Source organism: Ranitomeya variabilis, chromosome 1, assembly GCF_051348905.1.
Source record: "Ranitomeya variabilis isolate aRanVar5 chromosome 1, aRanVar5.hap1, whole genome shotgun sequence".
Lineage (NCBI taxonomy): Eukaryota > Metazoa > Chordata > Amphibia > Anura > Dendrobatidae > Ranitomeya > Ranitomeya variabilis.
Window position 1 is genome coordinate 727,055,688 of NC_135232.1, and position 19,835 is coordinate 727,075,522.

Consider the following 19,835-nt stretch of genomic DNA (forward strand, 5'->3'; position numbering starts at 1 on the left):
TGTTATTGGCCCACAGCAGTTCTGGGAGGAATCGAGGCCAGTCGGGTTTTTTGTTTTCTGCTAAGGTTCGGATCAGTTGTAAGAGGGTCCGGTTGAAACGTTCACACGCGCCATTCCCTTGTGGATGATACGGGGTGGTCCTGGACTTCTTGATTCCATACATCTGCTGAAGTTCTTCAATGACTCGCCCTTCGAAACACGCCCCCTGATCAGAGTGCAGCCGCTCCGGACACCCGTAGACCCGAACGAAGTGTTGACAGATGGCCTGTGCAGCTGATTCGGCAGTCTGATCTTTGGTAGCAACAGCGACGGCGAATTTCGTGAAGTGATCCACCATCACCAGACAGTACTGATAGCCACTGTTCGCCGTTCCGATCAACAGATAGTCCACCATCAACAATTCGAGGGGCCTGGATGTGCTAATAGTCTGGACGGGTGCACGCTGCTCAGTAGACTTGTGGAGTTCACATGTACGACATCTTAGGCAGACGTTTTCAACCAGCTTACGGAGTCCTGGGCAAAAAATGAATTGCTGGGTCCACTGCAGGGTCTTGTCTATGCCGAAGTGGCTGTTCCTTCTGTGGGCTTCAGCCACCATCTCATGGGCTAGCTGCACCGGGACAACAATCTGCAAACATTCTTCCAGCATATGGGATAAAAGGGCCCTGCGATACAAGACTCCATCCTTCACGATCAGCCGATCCCATTGGGCAAGTAGGGCAGAGGCCCTGGTTGATAGTCGGGCTCTTAGTTCGGAGGGTGGTTTCTCTTGTGTCTTCACGTACTGTTTCAGTAAGACGTGTTCAGGGTCTCGATCTTGAAGCTTGTCCCATTCTTGTTGGGACAGGGGGGACCCCACTACGGCTTCGATCCCGTCTACAGCATACTGGCGGCTATCTTCTATTTGTTTAGCTAGCCGGGCACAGTCGGGCAGTTCATCTTCCTCCAACTCTTCATCCCGGTCCCCCACTGGCGGGGATGATGTCACTCTGGAAAGGCTGTCAGCATTCTGATTCTCCGTCCCCGCTCTGTATTTAATTTTGTATTGGAATCTAGAGAACCTTGCCATCCAGCGCTGTTCCATTGCCCCTAGTTTGGCATTTTCTAGGTGGACAAGAGGATTGTTGTCTGTCATGACCAGCACCTCCGCCCCTGTCAGGTAGCCAGCAAATTTCTCTGTCATAGCCCAGGTCAGGCCCAGGAGTTCCAGGCGGAAAGAGCTGTAGTTGACGGGGTTCTTTTAGGTGTCACGGAGGGATCTACTGGCATAGGCTATTACGCGTTCCTTGTTATCTTGGACTTGGGAGAGGACCGCCCCGAGACCTTGAAGGCTGGCGTCGGTGTATAACTGGAACGGCAAGTTGTAGTCTGCATATGCCAGAATAGGGGGTGATGTCAGAGCAGCTTGAAGCGCCCGGAAGGATTTTTCTTGGTCGGGCCCCCAGCTGATGCGTCATCCTCTGTGACTGTTCGCGGTCCCTCGGAGGGTCTCATGCAGTGGTTCCGCAAGCCGGGCAAAGTCCTTGACAAATCGGCGGTAATAGCCCGCTAGCCCCAGGAAAGCCTGGACTTCTTTGATGGTAGTTGGTTGTGGCCACTCTCGGACAGCTGCTATCTTCTCTGGAGAGGGTTGGACACCTTCGGCCGAGATCCGGTGTCCCAGGTAATCGATCTCCTGCTGGAATAGACGGCACTTGCTGGGCTTCAACTTCAAGCCGTGTTTCTTCAAGCGCTGGAACACTTTGCCAAGCTTGTGAAGATGATCCTCAAAGGTGGCGGAGTATACCACGATGTCATCAAGGTATATCAGCGTGAATTCGAAGTTGAAATCTCCCAGACAGCGTTCCATCAGTCTCTGAAAGGTCCCTGGTGCATTACTCAAGCCGAATGGCATCCGGTCAAACTCGTACAGGCCCATGGGAAGGATGAAGGCGGTCTTTTCTCTGTCCTTCTCACTCATGGGGACCTGCCAATATCCACTGGCCAAGTCTAGAGACGAAAAATATTTGGCCTTTTTCAGGGCGGTCAGTGACTCTTCGATCCGGGGGAGTAGATAGGAGTCCCGGAACGTGCAAGCGTTCAGCCGACGGTAGTCTACACAAAATCTCAGGGATCCATCTTTCTTTTTGACTATCACCACGGGTGCAGCCCATGGGCTCTGGCTCTCCCGCACCACTCCGGCATGTAGCATAGATTCTAAGAGGCTTTTCACCTCCTGGTATTGTTCAGGTGGTATTTGTCGGTACCTCTCGCGAATAGGGGCAATATCGCCCGTGGGAATCCCGTGTTGGATACTGGTGGTGTACCCGAAGTCGGTGTCATGCTTTGCAAAGGAGTCTTGGTGTTCTCGCAGTAGTTTCTCCACTTGGGACACTTCCTGTTTGGTGTACTGGGACGGGTCCAGTTGCACTTTTTCCAGTAGTTTTCGCCCAATGTCTTCATCATCTGCTTGAGCATTTATGGCTGAGACAGTTACCGTCCAGCCATCTTCTGTAGACGGGGTGAATTGTAAGGGTCCCATGGGGTTCACTTCTGTGGGTAGAGCATATACTCTGGCAAGTTGCGTGCCAGCTTCAAGGGCTACACCTACGTCTGCGGTGTTGTTCAGCCTGACAGGGACTCTTCCGTTCCTCACGACGGCTAGGGTGCGGGCGACTAGTGGGTTTAGCATACTCCCACTTGGAGCCCTCGGCTCGATTAACACTTCGACTCCTTCAAGCTGTCGGATGGTGTTAAGAGGCAGGGAAATGACTGTCTCTTTTTCAGCGGGCAAAGTAATCCGGGTACAGTGGGGCACTTTAATGGCTGCTAGGGGTAGTTGTTCCTTTGCCATCTGTTGAAGTCCAACGGTCCGGATTACGCGCTGGAATGCCAGACGAGTCGGTTTATGTTTGGTAACTTTCTGCCAGTACTTGGGCCCTTTTCTTGTCAACAGCATAAGATCCAGGTCTTTCAAGATATTCATTCCGATTATTACTGGGGTCTCGGAGCCGAAGCCTTCCTTGACAATGATGATTCCTCGTTTCCCTAGGTCTTGTCCGCAGGCCTTCGTATCCATCCAGGCGACTCCGGTTACTGGAATGGGTAGGTTATTAGCAGCAATTATCTTAATGGTGGTATCTGGATCACAAGCAGTTCTTGCTTTGAGGTACTTTTCATAAAACTGTTCAGAAATCGTGGTCACTTGCGACCCAGTGTCCATCAATCCTTGCACTGCAACTCCCTCCAGAATAACTTCAAGTGTAGGACTACTCGAGGCAAGAGTACTCCGTTGCTGGCTCTGTTTTTCTACACCCCATTCTCTGTCCCCCCCTGCTGCTCGAACCTCAGCTGCAGGGGTGTCTAGTTTAATGGCGGCCATTGTGTTGAGACCTGGCGTGGTGGCTCTGCTCGTGGATGTAGCTGATATTCTGTTCGTCGTGGTAACTGATGGTTTGTTCGTTGAGGACAATGATTCGCCCTATGGCGAGGGTCACCACATGACCAACACGGTCCCGCGGGACGGCTAGGTTGCATCCGCTGGTCTCTCTGTCGTTCTAGTGTTAACTGTGACACCTGTTGCTGTAAATCTGCTACCATCTGTTTCAGCTCCTCGGTGTCACTGTTGGGCTGTTTAATGTCTAATATGGATCTGCACGCAGCGCTTTGAGTCCCCACGTCCATGACGGCTCCCCTAGAACGTTCTATGGCTTCCTGCTTAACTTCAGCGAAGGTGAGAGTCGGCGTCATCCGAATCAAGTCCTGTAGCGTACGGTTAAGATACTGGTCTCTCAGCCCTATAACGAATTGGTCTCTCAGTACCAGGTCACGAGGAGCTATATTAGCCAGTTGTTCCCCTTTTGCACAGACTTGTTCAAGGAGTACCTGAAGGGCATTTGCATATTGGGGAATGTCCTCCCATTCAAGCTGTGTCCGTCTAAAGAACAGGTATCGCAGTGTTCCCTGGTACGTAGTAGGCCCATAGGTCTTTTCCAGCACTCGCACCAAATCCTCCAACACACGCTGCCCCCTGACCGTCTCCAGTCTGACTGTCGTCCACGCCTCCCCCTCTAGCGTCATTTCTGCCAAGGTCTTAGGGTCAATATTATACATTTCTCCCAGTATCCGCACTTGTTCCGCCCACTCTGGTACGGGGTAGTTTCGCCCGCCAAACTTCCTGACCTGGTTTACAATGGACACCGGTGGCGGTTTCTGACTGTACACTGGGCCTGGGTGGGAATCTTGCTGGGCACAGATCCTGCCGACTACGCCAGATGAAGTGGCCGAGGGTAAGGTCGCCCATGTATATCCATGATCTGGCCCAGCAAAACTTCCACACTCAGATTCCATCTTAACAAACGTATCTTTACTGTTATACATTTTCCTTAACACAGCGGAACACAATAATAGACAATACAAAATATGCCTATTCACAGAGATAACGTGTAATAACAAACTGTCCCTCACTGTCCCTATCCACACGTTACCAGTTCCTTTGCTCCAGGAGGTTATCTTCCCACGTCGCAGGCCTGTCTGTCACTGCAGGGAGGCGCTCCAGCCGAAGAGAAAAACAACAGGGATTAAACAAAACTCTGTCTCTCAGGTCTAGACTGTAGTCCTTGGGGTTCAGCAGGTAAGGGTGGAATGTTCGGCCTCTCAACAGAGGACCCGCTTACAGTTCATGGGCTCCAGGATCTGTGAAGATGTCACCGCTGAGTGCTCCGCAGTGTGGGAGTGGGGAACAATCTGGATGTCAGCTTCCAAGAGAGAGAGAGGTCATCCAGGCAATCTTCTATATCGCATCTACAGGAGGACGCCAGTACACACAGACCTCTCTCTGCACACAGAAGTTTCCCGGGCTCCCTTTTTCCCTCCCCTTCCTGTTCACATGACACAACAGGGGGAAGTTTAGCCAATACAGTTTGTTTCTCTGTAATCACATTCGGCATAGGTATAACTTCTGGCCACATGGGGGCAGTGTCTGTCACAGATTCTATGTCAATGATAATAGAACAGTCATAGCCGGCCAGCTCACTACACAATAAACATGAGTAAAACAAGGCACACACAAGTACAGGAGGAGAGAGGACCCTGCCCGTGAGGGCTCACAGTCTACAGGGGATGGGTGAGGATACACTAGGAGAGGGTAGAGCTGGTCATGCGGCGGTTAAGTAGACTGGGGATCACTGCAGGTTGTAGGCTTGTTGGAAGAGGTGGGTCTTTAGGTTCCTTTTGAAGGTTTCTGTGGTAGGCGAGAGCCTGATGTGTTGGGGTAGAGAGTTCCAGAGTATAGGGGAAGCACGGGAGAAGTCTTGGATGCGGTTGTGGAAGGAAGAGATGAGAGAGGAGTAGAGAAGGAGATCATGAGATGATCGAAGGTTGCGTGTAGGTAGGTACCAGGAGACCATGTCACAGATGTATGGAGGAGTCAGGTTGTGAATGGCTTTGTATGTCATTGTTAGTGTTTTCAACTGTAGCCTCTGGGCAATAGGAAGCCAGTGAAGGGCCTAGCAGAGAGAAGAGGCTGGGGAGTAACGGGAAGACAGGTGGATTAGTCAGGCAGCAGAGTTTAGGATGGATTGGAGTGGTGCCAGAATGCTAGAGGGGAGGCCAGAGAGTAGGAGGTTGCAGTAGTTGAAGCGGGAGATGATAAGGGCATGCACTAGTGTTTTTGTGGTTTCATGGTCAAGAAATGTTTTTGAGTTGGAATCGGCAAGAGGAGGCAAGGGTTTGGATATGTGGCTTGAAAGAGAGGGTAGAGTCAAGGATCACCCTGAGGCACCGAGCGTGCGGGAGCGAGGATACTGAGCAGTCTTTGACATTGATGGATAGGTCGGGTGGAGGGGTACAGTGAGGTAGGGGAAAGATGATGAATTCTGTTTTGTCCATGTTCAGTTTTAGAAAATGAGCAGAAAAGAAGGATGAAATAGTAGACAGACATTGTGGGATTTTGGTCAGTAAGGAAGTGAGGTTGGGTCCAGATAGGTAGATCTGCATGTCATCAGCGTAGAGATGATATTGTTAACAGTGAGATTCTATGAGCTGTCCCAGGCTGAAGGTGTAGATGGAGAAGAGTAGGGGTCCTAGAACTGAGCCTTGAGGAACACCGACAGACAGGGGGCGAGATGAGGAGGTGGCGTGGGAGAGGGAGGCACTGAATGTCCGGTCTGTTAGATATGATGAGATCCAGGATAGGACCAAGTCTGTGATGCCAAGAGATGAGAGAATCTGTAACAGGAGGGAGTGGTCCACAGTGTCGGAGGCAGAAGACAGGTCCAGGAGGAGGAGGACAGAGTAGTGTCGCTTGCTCTTGGCGGTTAGTAGGTCATTGGTCACTTTAGCTAGGGCAGTTTCAGTTGAGTGATGTGGTCAGAAGCCAGATTGTAACCGGTCAATGAGGGAGCAGGAGGCAAGGTGGGAGGACAGTTCAAGATGGGCATGCTGTTCCAGTAGTTTTGAGGCATAAGGGAGAAGGGATATCGGGCAATAGCTGGACACAGAGGATGGGTCGAGTGAGGGTGTCAAGGTGAAAATATATATCTTTATATATTTATATACTTTTATACTTTTATACTGTGAAACAATAAGTTTTTCCTATCTGCTAGCTAATGCATATGTAATTGTATTTAAAAATGGTTGCCAGGGTTCAGTTTCGTTTCTGGTTTGTGTCTGGAGGGATGATTCATTTCTTCAGAATCGAAACTCAGGAATGTGAAGAAAGGGAGGATTCACCAGAAGACGTCAGAACAAATCAGAAAGACTGGATGCTAGCTTAAACCCCGCCTAATGCACGCCTTCCCCTAACACTCAATATAGTATTGTGTATTTTAGAATAAAGCCAGTTGGTGTGACCGCTGCAGACATGTGTGGATGCACGGGGCATTAACTAAGTTTGAACCAGCTACCTGTCTGATTTATTCTTATCCGGTACCAGATGCCCTGCACACATATTAATTTGGAATGACTGGTAAAGGAAGGGTAATTGTCGTTTTACGACCCCGACAATTTTGGCGCGACCAACGGGGGGCGTGGCCAGCGATCCGAGGCCCCCTGGACCCATGCCTGGATGTCTGTGGATGATACCCGTAGTGGCTGACCTCGAGGACTGATCACCCTCCGTACACGGTAAGTGGCGATCATGTACACTGTATATGTCACACTTGCTAGTGTCTCAGCCGTTATTGGTTTGTCTGTAGTCTCCTTGGGTCCGGGAGGTGAATGATCGAGTGGTGAGATCAAACGTGATCCTGTGCCACGCTCTGAACCAGCAACTGAGAGACGTTGCATCCTGTGCGACCTCTGTACACCACACCTCCTCCATCGGTCATTGTACTCCATTCAACCATCCTACCCGTGACTATTGTCTAGTAGTGAAGTGGACTGAAAAATTGAGCTAGTTGTAGATTGTGGGGCGGCTTAGAGAAGGGATAGGAGACGCAGCCTCTGTGATATTGTACCAGCTAGGTAATTTAAGACGTCCCGAGCAGGGACCACCTGTATTTCTGTGGAGGGCTCTCACTAGGAGACCGCCTCCCGACTGTTTGGGATATCGTGGCAGGATAGTCTGTTAATCACTGTGTTCAGGTTAGGGATGGAAATATTGAGCGCGAGGCTCTTCTTTTTCTAATACGTTGAGCGAGATTCCGTATTGTGGAACCCAGTGTTGAAGATCGCTGCCAGTGGCCTACTGCAGGAGGCCATAGTATCCTGGGAGCCAAGCTGCGTATCTTAAAGTAGAAGTCCGTGCCCCACAAGTTAGATGAGGATGCCGTGGAAGTCAAGACAATGGTCACGGGAGGGCAAGAGACAGTCAAGAAGCTTATCTGCGAGTTGCGCGAGGCTTAAAGAACAAAGGATAAGAATAGGTTGATGGAGGGGAGGATCAGATAATGTAGAGCCCGTGTTTGGTTATAAAATGCCTGTGAACTGTGATCTTACAGATTGTAAAATGGCCGCCGTGCCACTGATGATGAAAATGTAGTCCCAGCCACCGCCCTGTAATGGCGGCGGAAAGAGATCTCCAGAAGCGTAGGTGTGTCCTGTTTGTGTTGTGCAGAATCCAACCTGGGTGGAGACCTGCCTTGTGTGTGTGTACGGACCGTCTTTGGGGCTCCGCCCAGACCACGGAGGATTATAGGAAAGTTTTGTAGAAATTAGGTCTGAAAACTGCTGTAATTTGTGACTGTAGAAGATACGGAGCTTTGTATCAGTGCTGTGTACTGTAGGGGAGGGGCTGAGCAGACCGCTGCGAGATTTCTTTGTCACTTCTTCTTTCTCCTTATCTGCGCTACGTGCTGGAGGAAGGGGGGTATAGAGTTGGGCTCTTGCTCTCCCTTCAGCGCTGAAGAATGCAGTGGAAGTTCTTATCTCCGTGTTACTAGATGGGAGGGGCTGAGTGAATCCCTGCGCGACCTGCCTGCAATTTTTCCCCTCGGCGCTGTGGGCTACGGGGGAGGGGGGGGGCCATGTATTGCATTCCAAAGTTTTCTCTGTCCTTTGTTTAATACACACTGAGAGATTTATGTTTACAGCAATAAGTACTGTATGAAATTGAAAGTGAAATAGACCTGCCTAGTCTTAGATGAAAACTTGTAAGTAATTGAAAGATTGGTAAAAGGCACCAATATATCCTGGACTGCCGAGAAGTTCTATGGGCGTCTTATGGTAGTGTCTGAAGATCTGGGATTCCCATTGTAATAAAAAGCCCATTCATACCTTTTTGTAGTAGACCCGATATTGAGATTTCCACTCCGGATGATGCATTGCAAATAGTAAAAGGTTTTCAAAAGAATTTAGTCCAGCAGGAAAAAAAAAAAGGGGTTAAATCAGCAGCGCTTCTTACTGTCTATGGCCGGGGACACACTTAACGTATAAAAAAACGGTCCGTTTTTCACGGCCGAGAATCGCACAAATGTTTCAAAAACAGTGATCCGTGTGCCGTGCGAGGATGCGTTTTCCTCGCATCAAATGATCCGTGTGACATCCGTGTGACATCCGTATGGCATCCGTATGCCGAGATTTTCACGCAAGCTTGCAAAATGGACATATAACGGTTTTGGCACCTGAAGAAATTTAAATCATCACCCAGAACATGATTTAAGGGCCCTAAAACAGGTGGCAGCCACCAATGAAGGCAGCAGAGTCCCTGCTTGTGTTGGTGCACTTCTGCTTGATGAGCAACATGTCGGATCTACTGACTTTTAACACCACAGAGCGTGTGCTTTACAACTGGGTACTTTCACAACGTTTTGGAGAGCCATACCCAGTAATTGTTGATCCGAGGAGGCGGAGACGGATGTGGGTACATCCACTTATGAAGCAACGGATCAAGAAAGGACATTTCCAACGTCTGTATGCTGCTCTGAGGACCAATCCAGACAAGTTCTTCAACTATTGTCGGATGCGGATCCAAACCTTTGATATTTTGTTGGAGATTTTGCGACCAGGGATTACCAAGAAGGACACCAGGATGCGAAAATCAATTTGTGCAGAGGAGCGCCTTATCCTTACTTTACGGTATGTATCAATCCTCTGTTTCCCAACAAAGATTTGTGTTTAAGGGTATTGCCCATTGTGAAAAATAGCTACTTAAATGTTTCCTAAACTTCAACATACCCGTAGTTTCCGTCATATAAGACGACCCCCGACTTTCTATGAGTTTTTCTGGGGTTAAAAATTAGTCATATCAGCCATAAAACAACGTAATTTGGGCTAAATTTGGAATATTTGAGCAAATCGAACATCAAAGCCATCGCATGTCCTTAATGTTTGTGGAATCCTGGCATATTATTTTGACAATTGTATTTTTTCCACAGAGAACACTGGAATGTTTGAATTTTGTCGGGTAAACAAATTATCTTGTTTCTTTTAGCTTCCTTGCCACTGGACTATCATATGCGGCACTGCATTTAGAGTTTTTACTTGGAAAATCTACAATTTCAGGAATTGTGCGGGATACATGCACGGAAATATGGCGAAGACTCCATCAAGAGGTGATGCCTGAGCCGAAAATGTCCGATTGGTTACGGATTGCCCAAGGATTTCAGGACACCTGCCAGTTTCCGCACTGTATTGGTGCTCTTGACGGAAAGCACATCCGTGTGCGTAAGCCGCCGGGCTCAGGGACACAATTCTATAATTATAAACAGTTTTTCTCTGTAGTGCTGTTGGCCCTGGTCGACAGCAACTACAGGTTTATAATTGTAGATATTGGGGCCTATGGGAGAACTGGAGACTCTAGAGTCTTCAGTTCTTCCTTAATGGGTCGGCGGCTGCGCAACAATGATTTGGATCTCCCACCCCCAAGTAACTTACCAGGGGCAAATTTAGATGTGGTGCCTTACATGATGGTAGCAGATGAGGCGTTTCAATTATCCCGGAACGTCATGAGGCCATATCCACGGAGAGGCCTGGACTACCGGCGTCGAATTTTTAATTTGCGCCTTTCACGTGCCCGCCGTCTGGTAGAGTGCTCATTTGGCATTCTCACTGCTAAATGGCGGGTCCTTCAGTCCGCAATACAACTGAGTGAAGGCAATGTAAATGGTGTAATCAAAGCATGTGTTTTTCTTCACAACTTTACTAGAAAACATGATTGCCCATCATCTGCTGCTGATGAAATTGATTATGCTAATACTGTATTGCCTACTCCACGTGTTCTTCCTTCTCGTCGTCAGCCCTCAGGCCTAAAAGTTCGAGATGTGTTAACAAATTATTTTGTGTCACCAGAGGGAGCGACTGATTGGCAAGACAATGCTGTTGTGATTTAAATTTTCTTTATATTGTTAGGTAATAAATAGCTTAATGTTCATGTTTGAATTGTGTAGTATGTATCTTCTTTTACTTTCCAAAAAAAAGAGAAAGTTGCAACATCACCTTTGTAGTCCTAAGAATACACAACACTCATATTTTGGGCAACAATTTTAATGCTCCAAGCATATATATATATTTGGCCTAAACATATTCACATCATATGTAATTTTAGGCCTAGTAACCAGAGTCAAAATGAAAAAATAACAGGCCAATGGCGCACAATAATAAAATTAACAAAACTAAATGACATGCTGAAACTTTTGGGCCGGAACTTACAGGTTCTGGTAGGTTGGGGGTGGCGATGATGATGATGGCGGGTGTCCAGCATGTGCTGAACTTGGCCTAGGTGGTGGACCAACCAGACTGTCAACCTGTGGTATGGCAGATATATATGAAGGGTGTTGTTGCACGTTTCGTTCCTGAGTGTGAGGTAAAACTGGATGTTGAGGGTAGAAGGGCATAAAGTCCTGTGTACTGTATTGACCCATTTGGTCATAACCCCCAATCTGGCCATGTCGAGCAGACACATGGTGGGACCAGCCTCCAAACATGTGTCTGTTCAAGTGGTCAGATTGGGCAGTGGATGGATATTCATTCATTGCCCTGTTTGTTTGTTGGTGGGTGTTTTGGGCAGGCTGGTGTGGTGGAGCTATACGTGGCAAGGAGGGTGCTGCAACTGTTTGGTTGGGTTCCTCTGGAAGGTCTTGCACCGCCAGAACATTTGTAGGTGACATTTGCCACTGTTCTAGGTAGTTGAACAAACGAATGGGGTTGTTTGGGGGTGTTGCCGCATCAATAACAATTTGTATACAACCTCTGGTACGCAGCCTGAGCGAACGTGGAATGGGGCGTAAATAGCGGGCAAGACTGCGGAAGTACGCTTCCTCCCCATCGTCATGTGCAGCCCTTGCCAAATAGTCCAACACCCCTGTATCCACTTGCCTCCTGGTGCCAGTGTTAGAAGCCACCCTTCTGCGCCGACCACGGTTTGGTCTGGTAGTAGGCTGTGGTGATGTATCCAGAGCCAAGGTTGGACTGCTGCTCTGGCCTCCTTCCTCAACCTCTGGATTGGCCTCCTGTGTGGCAGAAGACGCTGCTGCTGGTTGTGGTTGGTTGCTGCTTTGTGCTTGCTCTGAGGGTCCAGCCCTTTCGGAATCCTCACCAATGGGGTCAATCACCAACTCCGAGTCAGATGCAGTCTCTCTTTCTGTCAGATTGGACTCTGTTCTGTATTTCAAAAATGATTTGAGAGGCAAAAATTATAAACAGATTCGATTAGAAGATGTGTCTAAGTTTTTTGGACATGCATCCACTTACGGTCTGAGCTCCATCACCGGGGCAAGAAAATTCAGCCTATCAAAATAAAGATATTTTCTTTTTTTGGGTGCTGCATCACCACTCCGCCCCGAAACTTGACGTTCCCGCCGGTATTGATCCCGGCAACTCCGCCAGCGTCTAGTGACATCATTCACTGCAAAGAAGAAAAAGTTGTTTGGGGAATAACAAATAATAAGAAAGAATCTGTATTTTTACATAACGATAACATATTCGGCAGTTTGGAACAAACATTATCATTGCTGTCACCAATGTGGCTCACAATAGAAATTCCCTATGAGTATGTCTTTGGATTGTGTGAGGAAAGCGGAGTGGCCAGAAGAAACCCACGCAAACACGGAGAGAACATCCAAACTCTGCATCTTTTGGCCTTGGTGGAATTTTAACCCAGGACTCATATCCAGTGAGCCACCATGCTGCACAATCACATAACTACAACAGGTTCAGGGTTTGCAAGCACACACAGGCCCAGGAGCCTAAGGGGACCTAAAACTCCCTTGGTAAGATCTGAAAGGACTGTAGCTAATATATTGGAACCATATTGGTGTGTCTTGTTAATGTTTTTGTAGCCTCAACCAAGAGCTTGGAACATTTACATCACTCCAAAACACACCACATATGATGTGTTCACGCCTATTTTTATCGTTCCAAAAATGTTAAAGCACATTTTTTGTGTAAAGAATGGTACTTACAAATTTCTTGCTGAACCTCTTGAGGTCGCTGATCAAAATCGGGGAACATGTGGCGACAGATTGCCCTCCATGCTGCGTCTTTTCGTGCGCGGTCAGCATAATGTGCATCGCGTTGGTCCCATAACTCTGGTCTATCATGGACCAGAGCAATCAGCATCTCCACATTTATATGTCTGGCCATGCTGCTACACAGTACACTCCGTGGAGGCGTGCTTCCTGGTTTGCAATCCAGCGTGGGGCATAAATTAGCATTCCAAAGCTTCCTGATGATGGATGATTCAATTTCCTGTCACCTGGAGAAGTCTTCCGTATTTCTCGCAATGCACACGCATGGTCCGTGTGTAATCCGATTTTTTCTCGCACCCATAGACTTGCATTGGCGAGTCTCGGCCGAGATACGCTGACAATCGCAGCAGGCTGCGAGTTCCCTCGGATCCGAAATACGGTGGAGAAAATATCGGATGATGGGAGCTGCACCATAGATTAACATTGTGCCGAGTGCTATGCGATTTTTTATCGCATAGCACTCGTCCGTATTACGGTCTAGTGTGACCCCGGCCTATGTAACAGACTCCAGCTTCTGCCTCCTCCCTTCGTACACGTGAGTCCAGCTTCACATTCCAATACGCCTTTAACCCCGTATGGGAATTTCATTATCTCCCCAGCCCCGCCATGCAAATTCTCAGATCAAGAGCTTGTTTTAATTAGAGTAGATGACAGACCCAATAAATATACTCTTATAAAACCTATCCCTGTGGGACCTTTCCCTGAAGTTACTGCTCAGTTCGTAATCTTTTCTATATGTTCGGTAAATTTACTGGGGGCAGATTTATTATTACAGTTCTGCTCCAGGATATAATTCCAAGATGATGGTCAGATGGTCCTTGCGTTATATAACTCCTATGCAGATGAATATAAAGAGATGTGTATCCTACTTGCCCTTCCTACAGTTATGATGGTCCTGATAGACCCAGATTCTCCCCCAATAATGCCTGTAGAACCAGTAAAAGTGTTTCTCAAACCTGGTGCTCCTTTTCCCAAAGTCCATCAGTACCCTTTGAAACATGATCAGGAGCAGTGTCTCAAGGGGCAAATACAAATGTTATTCGATAATGGTGCCCTGATACCCTGTGTTTCCCCATGTAACACACCCGTGTTTCCCGTTAAGAAAAAAAAAAAAGGGGGGCCAGTTATAGCCCAAGAGTGTCAGGCCTACCTTGCCACTTATGGCCCCTTGCATCCAGGAGATGCTATGACTACCCAAAGAGGGAATTTGCCCTGTGATACAGTGTTACACATTGCAGGCCCCGTATATGATTGCAAGACACCCGAGCACTGCCGTACAGTATTGCAGACAGAGCTCACCTGCAGGACATGCTACAGGTGTGCTGATTCAGCTTCATGGAGACAAACAAAGACCTGTTGCTTATTATAGTGGCCGCCTGGATACGGTGGCAAGAGGAAGCCCCTTCTGTGTTCGGGCCGTGTTGTCTGTCCAGCTGTTGCTACACAAGTCTTCAGAGATTGTTTTGGATCACCCACTGATGGTCCACACCCCACACGATGTATATAGTATCCTTAACCAAGTATAATCTAGCCACATGTCCATGACCAGACAGCTGCGACTTCGGTGTGCTATTCTCATGCCTACTAATGTGACTTTGAAAAGGTGCACTGTCCTGAACCCCGCTACTTTTCTCCTAGTTCCCCTGGATCCAAAGGGGGGAGGAGTAGGTGACATGAAGGTGACATGAAAAAGGACACTCTCTCTTTTTCTTTCTAGAATGGATCCAGAGGAACAAGATTAGGTTTCCAAACCACATGATTGTCTAGAATTGATGTCTCAGGAAACGGCTGGTCTCTAGTGTGCCTATTCTAATGCTGATTTTGAGCTTTTTGTAGATGGATCCCGTCACCAAGATGACCGAGGATGCTACTGTACCAGATATGCTGTGGTCTCAGAACATGAGGTAATCAAGGCAGAGTTAATGCCAGCTCATATGTCTGCACAAGAAGCGTGCAAACTAGCAGAAGGTAAGACTGTAAATATCTACACTGATTCCAGGTATGCTTTTGGCATTATACACGGTTATGGGCCTATCTGGAGAGCCAGGGCTTTCCTGACAGCAAATGGCCACCCCTTTAAACATGCTGAGGCAGTCCAGCAACTTATGAATGCACTACAGTTTCCCACCCAATCAGGCATCATAAAGGTAAAGGCACATAGCAAAGGCACTGATGGACGGACGAAGGGTAACACACTGGCAGACCAGGCTGCCAAGAAAGCAGCAAGCACTCCTGTAGCCTCTAGAGTACATCACCTAGACACCCCACCATCTCCATTTGTGTTGAAAGACATCTTAGCCCAGTTACAAGAACAGGCAAGTAAGGAGGAGAAAGATAGGTGGCAAAAGATAGGGGCTTGCTCTGATACCGTTACCGGACTATGGGGGAGGGGTGAAAAGGTCTGCCTACCACAGGTACTGTACCCAATGATGGCACAGGTTCTGCACGGGAATGTGCACCACTCGAAGACGGCCATGTGTGACACCCTACAGAAACAATGGATTGCCCTCCGGGTTTTCCACCTGCGCAGAAAGGCAGGTACAGAGCTGCATGATATGTGCCACACATAATCAGGGTAGGACAGTGAAAACCCCATCCAAACACACTCCCCGGCCCTTTAACCAATTCCAGAGACTGCAGATTGATTAAATTCAGTTACCCAGGGTAGGGACGTATGAGTATGTGTTGGTCTGCATTGATTTATTTTCAGGTTGGCCAGAAGCCTACCCAGTTGCCAAAGCTACGGCTAAGACAACGGCGAAGAAACTGATGGCTGAGATCATATGCAGGTATGGAGTTCCTGAAGTCATTGAGAGCGATCGGAGTTCCCATTTTACTGGATAGATCATGTCAGAGGTAATGGCAGCACTGGGGGTAAGTCAAGCATTGCATACTCCATCCACAGAGTAGTGGAAAAGTGGAGACTCGGAGAGACTAAATGGAACTCTTAAGCTTAAAATCCAGAAGGCAATGACAGAGACTGGTAAACCATGGACAGAATGCCTTCCTCTGGCTTTGTTTTCAGTAAGATATACCCCAAACAGGAAGACAGGACAGTCACCGTATGAGATTCTGTTTGGCAGGAGCCCCAATCTTGAATGTTTCTTTCCACAACAGTTGTAGCCCAAGTACCAGGACTTGACTAGCTATGTGCAGGCCTTACATGGACACCTTGCCAAAGTGCATTTAACTGTCTTCAGTTCTCTTCCAGACCCAGACAAGGTTCCTGGACACCATCCCTTTGTGCCAGGAGACCTGGTGTATGTGAAAAAGTTTGTGCGTAGAGATTGTCTCCAGCCGAGATTTGAAGGACTTCACACGGTGATCGTGGTCACCCCCACTGCAGTAAAACTTGAAGGAAAGAGCACCTGGATCAACGCCTCACACTGTAAAAGAGACCGAACCAGTGTTTAGTCACAGAAGTGACTGAAGGGAAATGTTGCTGTTGTTTTTGATCCTGGAACTGAGGGCCATCCTTGCCCCTACCTCTTCGGCCCCTATTGTAAATAAGAATTCTGGCCCCACTATTCTCTGGGTAAACCTGACAGCCCCAGTGAATATCTGGCGATTTGATTTCTGTGATGTAGTCAAGTGCCTCGAGACTGGACGGGTGGTAGAGGAGATCATCCAGTTTTATATGTGTGTTACCAGAAATGACAACAATAACTGTTATTATTAGACAGATGCTGCCTGGAATACGGGAGATGATTGGGGATATAAACCTAGTGAAGCCATGTTCCCTAAGGATAGGACGGGTAGGAGTCTTCGTGAGAGAATGCATCTAACAGCCCTTCTGCAACCACTTAGGGGCTGTAAATGGGGTAAAAGCTGTCACCCCCTCCTCCTGAATCTGGAGAACGCCCAATCTGCTGATCTGCAGACATTCGTATTAGGAAGGCATTATAATTATGTATTTAGTGCTGGACCCTATGCGTATTTAGGCCATATACAGCTCCAGGATATTAGTTTCAGACCAACCAAAGCCCCCGTTACCAGTACACCTAAAACAGGCCCAGGTGAGCGTTTGCAAAATGTAGTTAATGGAGTGATCCCCATTCCAGGTCTCAGTTGGCAAGAGGTTTTCTCCATAGAAACACAAACAGCCCCAAGGAAAAACCTATGGTTAGAATGGGTGAGATACAATGTAAGAGTCCAGAATATCTCTGTAGGATGTATTGCTTGTGCTGCTGCGAATACACATCTGTACACACATGCACTGCTTTTTCCTGATGACAACACCACTGCCTGTGTCATGAATCGTTTGAAAGGTCTGAAGTCCACTGATTGTCCAGATTATGTCCTACTAATTCATGAGAAACCCAAACTAAAGGTTCCAGGAGGAGTAACCGTATTAGCTGACAATTACACCTGCTACAATTCCCACGACACCACAGGTACACTAGTAGGGATTTTTGAGACAGGTTTCTGCAAGGAGAACAGTTCTCTAGATACTGATTTGCTAATTAAACATACACAATATATGTACACCAAAGATACCTGATGAACCTACCAGAAAGAGGAGAAGTTTTGATCAGCTCCACATGAGTTATGAAGAAGATCCACTAGTATATATTGATGCCATTGGGGTGCCAAGGGGGGTGCCTGACCAGTTTAAAGCCCAGAACCAGATTTATGCCGGCTTTGCTTCTATAATCCCACAGGTGCAGATTAATAAAAATGTTGAATGGATCAAATATATATATATTACAGTGAACAAAGATTTGTTAATTATAGCTGTGATGCCTTTTAGGGTATAGTTGAGGATTTGGGCCCTAACACTTGTATGACCCGTGCTGCAACCCGACCTAAGAGAATTACACTGAATCCTGTCCAGACAAGATCACATGCAGTGATATAAGAAGCTGACACAGGATTGTGGTTGGCGGATAGTGGGGACATTAACTTTTAGGAGTAGGCTGACAGTAATCCTTTTGGGAAGGAGCTGTAGACCAGCATGTCATGTCGCCCCCACCACCAGAGAACCAACCACATCAGGTAGGGTAAGACAGATACAGGAGTATTATCCCTGGAGGCCCTCTGACTAGCTAGCTATGCAAAAACAATTGGCTGACCCTGAGAACCAACCTTTCTCATTCTACAGACAAATAATGACCATATGATGGATGTATAAGTGCACCTAGGCAGGCCTAGGTAGTTAGTGAGCACAAAAACAGGTGACGTGCTAGGACGCAAATTAAGATCTTCTACAGATGTGACAAAGGAGAGAATGTAGAGCTATACTTTGGACGGTTACAGCTGAAATGGGAAGACATGGAATACAGTCCCATAAACCCACTTGATGTCAGAGTATTGGTAAATACATTCATTGACAGTATGACCAAAGACTTACGAGACGAAACATAGACAGCCAGACCTGAATGGCGAAATGTAGATCCGAAAGACCTGAAGGTTTCTAAAGAAGTTGAACAAATTAGGACAATAAGACGACGTGTCATGTATGCTGGAGCAGACACATCTTTCTTCTCCAGTTGGTTAGGTGGGATCAAGGGATTCCTTCAACAAGTTTGTTTAGTACTAATTGCCCTCCTTGTAATTGGATCGATAATTCTCTGTTGTGTTATTCCCTTGTATAAAAAGGTTATTGCCAAAGCAACTCCGACTGGCACCTTCCTCAATCAAGAAGTAGACCCACCAGAGTACGATGGTACTGATCCAGGGGAGATCCCTAAGTACATTCCTCTCAAGAGAGTAGACAAAACCCCCCATTCTCAGATGATGCTAAGAGATTGAGTTTAGGGACAGTGGGAGAACTCCATGTGAGGTTAGTGAAGGGTTCAGCTGCCTGGAGGCCTCTCGCTAGGGGAGAGTTTCTGAGGTGTCTGGATGAAGAAATCCACCTCCCCTTTTCCCATCACATGGACAGTCTCGAAGGATCTTTCTTCAAGGGAAAAACTTAGTGTTTAGGGGGGATTGTCAAGGTGAAAATATATATCTTTATATATTTATATACTTTTATACTTTTATACTGTGAAACAATAAGTTTTTCCTATCTGCTAGCTAATGCATATGTAATTGTATTTAAAAATGGTTGCCAGGGTTCAGTTTCGTTTCTGGTTTGTGTCTGGAGGGATGATTCATTTCTTCAGAATCGAAACTCAGGAATGTGAAGAAAGGGAGGATTCACCAGAAGACGTCAGAACAAATCAGAAAGACTGGATGCTAGCTTAAACCCCGCCTAATGCATGCCTTCCCCTAACACTCAATATAGTATTGTGTATTTTAGAATAAAGCCAGTTGGTGTGACCGCTGCAGACATGTGTGGATGCACGGGGCATTAACTAAGTTTGAACCAGCTACCTGTCTGATTTATTCTTATCCGGTACCAGATGCCCTGCACACATATTAATTTGGAATGACTGGTAAAGGAAGGGTAATTGTCGTTTTACGATCCCGACAAGGGTTTTTGAGGATAGGTGTGATTGATGTGTGTTTGAAGGATGAGGGGAAGACACCGTTTATAAGTGAGAGGTTGAAGAGTTGTGTTAGGGTTGGGATGAAGACTTTTGCGAGGTTAGGGATGAGGTGGGATGGGAGCGGGTCAAGAGTGCAAGTGGTGAGATGTGATCTTGACAGAAGGCTCGAGAGCTGATCGTCTGTCATAATGGAGAAGCTGGCTTTGGAACAGGGCTGAGAAGTCAAGAGGAGGGGAATTGGGGGCTGCTGGCCAAAGCTTTGTCTGATGTTATCGATCTTCTGCCTAAAGAAAGAGGCAAATTCTTCAGCAGAAATGAAAGGGGAGGGAGGAGATGCTGGGGGACGGAGTAGAGAATTGAAAGTGTTGAAGAGCTGTTTAGGGTTGTGAGTCAGGGAGGATATGAGAGATGACTCTTCAGCTACATTCAAATATCACATTACCCTCATTCACAAAGTTTTCTATATTTATATATACTAATAAATGGGATAGTTTGAATACTGAGATGATACCATTGT

General features: G+C 47.3%; 1 protein-coding gene across 1 annotated transcript; it reads right to left on the reverse strand.

Moving 5' to 3' along the window:
* Positions 1-10,948: 10,948 nt before the first annotated feature.
* LOC143764110 (uncharacterized) lies at positions 10,949-12,233 on the reverse strand. Its single transcript, XM_077249362.1, has 2 exons — positions 12,109-12,233; positions 10,949-12,018 (listed from the first exon to the last, which is right to left on the reverse strand). The coding sequence occupies exons 1-2, from the start codon at positions 12,120-12,122 to the stop codon at positions 11,064-11,066; spliced, it is 969 nt and encodes a 322-aa protein (XP_077105477.1). The 5' UTR covers positions 12,123-12,233; the 3' UTR covers positions 10,949-11,063.
* Positions 12,234-19,835: the final 7,602 nt, after the last annotated feature.